We start from the raw sequence: 5,850 nt of genomic DNA, 5'->3' as shown, positions 1-5,850 counted from the left end.
GAAAGAAGTACTTTTCTCCCTTTCTCACAATACAAGAACTCAAGGGCACTCAATGAAATTGCTGAGCAGTCAGGTTAGAGCAGATAAAAGGAAGTACTTCTTCACCCAAAGAGTGATTAACACTTGGAATTCACTGCCACAGGAGGTGGTGGTGGCTACAAGGATGGACAGCTTCAAGAGGGAATTAGATAAGCATATGGAGCAGAGGTCCATCTGTGGCTATTAGCCACAAGGTATAGATAGCAACGCTCGGGCTGGGGCAAGTGATGCTCTGTATTCTTGGGACGGGCAACAGTGGGAGGGCTTCTAGTGTCCTGGCCCCACTGCTGGACCTCCTGATGGCACCTGGTATTTTTGCAGAAGCAGTTGTGAGTAAATCAGGAATGCGGCACGAGAGCAGAGGGATAAACCCTTTCTGTCTGTGCTATTACCCAGATAGAAAGTGCCCTTCCACCACCCACCCCCAGCCGCTATTTCTCCCTGTAGGGGGGAAAGACAGGTTGTGTGTCTTTTTTCCACTACCAAGGCTAATAGCCAATTGGGGGAAAGGGGAAGTTTTGTCTGAGAAACAGCACTGAGAGGAACAGTTAAAAAAAAAATTAAAAAAAAAAACATGTCCCAGCAACAAAATCCTGATTTACGTCCCCCCCCCCCTTGCAACTGCTTTTGAACAAAATTAAAGACTTTGGTTTGGTTCCAGCCATGAGCAAGCAGAAACATAAACAGCCTTAGGGCACTTCTGCTTGCACAAGATCTTGTGCAACACGTAGTACTTCCCTTGCTATATATTATAGTGGCCAGAAATTGGTTACACAAGATCATGAACAAGTGGAGACCTAAATGTATCTCCAATAAGTTTGATTTAGGCTGCGGTCATATGCGCCTTTAGATCTGTCATAGCTGTGAATGCCTTATAGAGCTAAAGGGCATGATCAGACAGCAACATCTGGGAAAGGTCCTGCAGCTGTCGTCAACCCGTGCTGCTCCGCCACAGCGGAGGTAAAAGACACCAGGGAGAGTCTAACTGGATCCGACGAGCCACGGCTAGCCACGGATGGACTTTCCCCTGTCTGATCGCTCAAGCACACTCTCATGCCATCGGGAGCAATGTTCCCTCTAAGCTGTGGAGTCTTGTGAGCAAAAATTCTACTTTGTGAGCTCCTGGCATTAAAGTTGTGAGCCAGCGATTTGGCTGCTGCGTAAATTAGTTTGCTCTGGAGCCCTCCTTCCTGAGCGAAGACAAAAATCTGTGAGCCGGAGGCTAAAAAACTGTGAGCTAGATCACTCTAACTCAGCTTAGAGGGAACGCTGATCGGGAGTTAGTGCCTTTTTTCCCCTCGCTGAGCAGTATGGGCATAACTGCATACTCCATGGGGAACCTTCAGTGCAGAGGTGCAATTCCTCATTTATGCGCATGGGAAACAAAAGGCAAAAAAATCCCTAACTCACCTGCGGTGGTGTCTGATCACACAGTGGCTGTGATCACACTGGCGGCTTGGCATGATATGGTGCCACCTCTAATTGAACCGGGTTAAAGTGTAGTGGGATATATCAGCCACAGGGGAAACCAAAACACCACTTCGGAGGTGGTGGCTTTTTAACCCGGCTCCAAGTTGTCCTCTGACGGGGTGAGCACGCCCAGGGAATGCGTGACAGATGTGGCTGTGTGATCAGGCCAATTTACTCCATTTATGGCAGAATGGATCTGCAGGTTCTGACTGCCAAATTCATTCTGCGTGCGCTCCCCCGTGTTCGGACATCCGTCCATGCGCAATGAATGCGTGGGGAAACAAAACACCACTTCGGAGGTGGTGGCTTTTTAACCCGGCTCCAAGTTGTCCTCTGACGGGGTGAGCATGTCCGGGGAACGCCTGACAGATGTGGCTGTGTGATCAGGCCGATTTACTCCATTTGTCAAATGTGCCTATATTGGGTCAAATTGCCAGTCTGAACACAACCCAAGTGTGATCACAATGACTGAAATACTAGAGTGGATTCCTGGGTGGCGGGCATTCCTACACATCTCCAAGAACTAGAATATCAGGCCTGTACGCATGGGGTGCCTATGAGTGCCAAGCACCCTCCCCAAACACCTGCGCCTCCCCCCCTTCCCCCTCTCTGTGAAGTGTCTGTTTGGCTTGCAGGGCGAGGGGAAGCACGTATCACCCGTGCTTGGCTTGCTGTCGGTGCGATTGTAACGCCTGAGCTGCTTTGGGAGGGGGCATTCCTACACATCTCCAAGAACTAGAATATCAGGCCTGTACGCATGGGGTGCCTATGAGTGCCCAGCACCCTCCCCAAACACCTGCGCCTCCCCCCCTTCCCCCTCTCTGTGAAGTGTCTGTTTGGCTTGCAGGGTGAGGGGAAGTACATATCACCGTGCTTGGCTTGCTGTCGGTGTGATTGTAACGCCTGATCTGCTTTGGGAGGTTCAGGAAAAAAGTTCCTGCCTTTGCTCTCTTCTCAGATTGCCTGGAAAGGTGGGGAGGGGGTGTAGGAAGGGGACGCAAGGAGAATAGCCCATTGGCACCAGGGGTTAAGGGGTTATTGTCTTCCTGCTGCTGCTGCTGCTGGCTAGCCAATGGAAACAGGTTGTGTCTGTAAAGTCTCAAGGGGCTCTCCCAGCTCCTTCAGCAATACTTGCCAGACTCCCCCGCGTTTTTACCTGTCAGCTCTTACATAGCCACGTCTCTCCTCTATATTTCCCTAACAACAACAACCCTGTGATGTAGTCAGCTCCACTGTACTAAACTGCCCCCTTGGGGGCCCCCTAACAATTTTTTTTCTGGGTACGGGGTTGCAGAATATGGTTTGAAAGCATGTAATGCTGTTCTAATGCTGAAGGAAGTTGTCCCTCCAACTTTCCTGAGTATGAGAGTGTCTGGGATCTATACTGAAATCATCTGAGGACAAGTGTGGTAGAAGTATAATAAATAGGTTATCCGTATCTCCCAAATCTACTCTGTCTACTCTGACCATGTGGGTTGTCATAAAAATAGAAGAAGAAAGAACAGCCATGCTGGATCAAACTAATGATCCATCTAGTCCAGCATCTGTTCTACACATCAGCCCACCAAATGCACTTAAAAGGCCTTCAAGTAGGATACAGAAAGCCTTCCTCTGTTGTTGCCATTCAGCCACTGGCATTCAAAGATTTCATACATCACTAAGCAGTTTCTGAGCAAGGCCTGGACAAGAAGAAGAGGAGGAGGAGGAGGAGGAGATTGGATTTATACCCTGCCCTTCACTACCCAAAGCTGTCTCAGAGCGGCTTACAAACTCCTTTCCCTTCCCCTCCCCACAACAGGCACCCTGTGAGGTAGGTGGGGCTGAGAGAGCTCTGACAGAAACTGCTCTTTTTCAAGGACAGCTCTTATCAGAACTACGGTTGGCCCAAGGTCATCCAGCCAGGTGCAAGTGGAGGAGTGGAGAATCAAACCCGGTTCTCCCAGATTAGAGTCCGCACACTTAACCACTACACCAAACTGGCTAGGAGGTTAGGAGACACTCTTGTCATTTGAAAAGAAACCTGTCACTGTAAGCCACCTCAAGCAGGACTCTAATGAAGAGGCACAGAAATCTCCGAAATACATAAGATTTAAAATTTCTACTTGAGATTTTCAGAGGGGTGCTGTACTATAATACCTGTTCCAGATCTCTTGGTTTCTCTTAAAAAACATGCATCACTCTTTGCAATCCAGGAAGACCTGCAGCCTCTGGAGGGATGCGGTGTTACTTCTTAATGTCCTTTCCTAGTACTACAGGTTCTGAGAGTCTTGCTGGAGACAGTGATGCAAGCATTGCTGGCTTTGTTTTTAGAAAACCTGACTTCTCTTCTCATCTTCCAGCACATCAATAATGATCACATTCATGGGGAGAAGAAAGAGTTTGTCTGTCGCTGGCAAGACTGTACACGGGAGCAGAAGCCATTCAAAGCTCAGTACATGCTAGTCGTACATATGCGAAGGCACACTGGAGAAAAGCCACACAAGTGCACGGTAAGATAATGATACTGTAAAAGAAGAAGAAGAGGAGATTGGATTTATGCCCCGCCCTTCACTACTCAAAGGTGTCTCAGAGTGGTTTACAAACTCCTTTCCCTTCCCCTCCCCACAACAGACACCCTGCAAGGTAGGTGGGGCTGAGAGAGCTCTTGACAGAAACTGCTCTTTTTTTCAAGTGCAGCTCTTATCAGAACTACGGCTTGCCCAAGGTCATCCAGCCAGGTGCAAGTGGAGGAGTGGGGAATCAAACCCGGTTCTCCCAGATTAGAGTCTGCGCACTTAACCACTACACCAAACTTTGTCAAAATACAAAGGTGTGCATGTTTGACAAACTGGGCAAAGTCTCTATCTATTAGGGCAGTAGGCCTGTACCGTCTTACCCTTTCCTCCATATATTTCCCATAATCTAGAATATCTACATATATGGCCAATAGTAAAAAAAAACCCCTAAAAAGCCTGCTGGATCATCTAGTCCAACAATTTGTTTCCCACAGTGGCCAAGCAGATGTTCTGGAAGGCCCACAGATGGAATCGCAGAGGTCAAAACCTCTCCCTGTTGTTATCCCCAAGCAGCTGGTTTTCAGAGATATACTGCTGCCTCTGAACATGAAGATTCCATTTAGCCAGAATGGCTAATAAACACTGATGGTCCTGTTAGCCATGAAGTATGCCAGCCTTATCCCAATAGTGTTCATTGGGTGTGCATGCATACAACACTACACATATGGTACAGCAAAGAAAGAAAGACTGGAACAAGAAGGTAAAATCCTGATGCCCCAACACATGTTGACTTTATCCAGAATGCCAAGCATCTCCCGCAGATTAGACTACAAGCCTCACAAGCATAGAGCAAGAGTGCTGCAAAAGAAGCTTCCTTCCCCACCTTCCCCTAGCTAGTACAACGTATGGTATCTACCTACCATTTTTTACTTCACCCACTAGGTACTGTTAGAGCTGTAGGGTAATTCCAATAGTCCAAGGAACTGAGGCAATCTCTTACAAACTGGAGAGTTACTGTCTAGCCATGTATGGCCCTATTATTACTTGGCTGTTAGTTTTTGCTCCAGAACAAAGAATTCATTCCACATAATGCTGTAATTATCTAAGAGACAGACTCACCAGTTGGAGAGTTCGTTCTTATTTTTCAACCCTTGCTTTGTTTTTAAAAACAAATCAAGAGATTCCACATAATGCTGTAATTATCTAAGAGACAGACTCATCTGTTGGAGAGTTCTTTCTTGAGTTTCATTGCACAGTGATTTTTCAACACTTGCTTTGTTTTTTAAAAAAAATCAAAACAAGGAACCTGGTTCAACCCGGACCAGTGTGGAATCTGGAGGGTAACCTTTTAGATACAGTTGGTGGTGGTGGGAAGAGATGACACACATCAGTTTTCATACCTACCCTTTCAATATTTAGATTAGGATACTGGCAATAGGTAGATGTCAACCCCTGCATCATTTAGTTTTCCACAAATGCTCTTCTATCAAAACCTAGTTCAGAAAAGTTTCACTACCACCAATTTCACTCAGTAAAAGACATGTTTCAATACAGACAAATGGCACCTGGTCCCATATTATCTGTAAGGGCTTCTTCACTTTGCACATGGCAAACATTATTATTGTATAGATACACCAGTATTATAGTATTCCTGCACCAAACACATAAAGTAATGATGACATCTCTTGCCATATTGAACACCAGGGGTCATTTCCTGCGAGAGCGCACAGGAGCGGAGTTCCGGCAGTAAGTTGCGCAGGGGGCGGGCACATGCAACAAGCCCTGCCCCTGCTCCCAGCAGCCCTCAGTCAGGCCATGAGGAGCAAGAAGCAGCCAAATAAGTTGG

At 47.1% G+C, this 5,850-nt stretch overlaps 1 protein-coding gene across 1 annotated transcript in view; it reads left to right on the top strand.

The window, feature by feature from the left end:
• The window catches only part of GLI2 (GLI family zinc finger 2), a 72,291-nt gene that overhangs the window by 45,964 nt on the left and 20,477 nt on the right, over window positions 1-5,850 (top strand). Inside the window, exon 7 of the mRNA XM_015417783.1 lies at window positions 3,849-3,998. Coding sequence (XP_015273269.1) covers window positions 3,849-3,998 — 150 coding nt within the window. The remainder of the gene's footprint in view (window positions 1-3,848; window positions 3,999-5,850) is intronic.

Source organism: Gekko japonicus, unplaced genomic scaffold, assembly GCF_001447785.1.
Source record: "Gekko japonicus isolate JY-2015 unplaced genomic scaffold, Gekko_japonicus_V1.1 scaffold221, whole genome shotgun sequence".
Lineage (NCBI taxonomy): Eukaryota > Metazoa > Chordata > Lepidosauria > Squamata > Gekkonidae > Gekko > Gekko japonicus.
The sequence above is the reverse complement of the archived record's forward strand: the minus strand, read 5'-3'. Positions and strand labels throughout refer to the sequence as shown.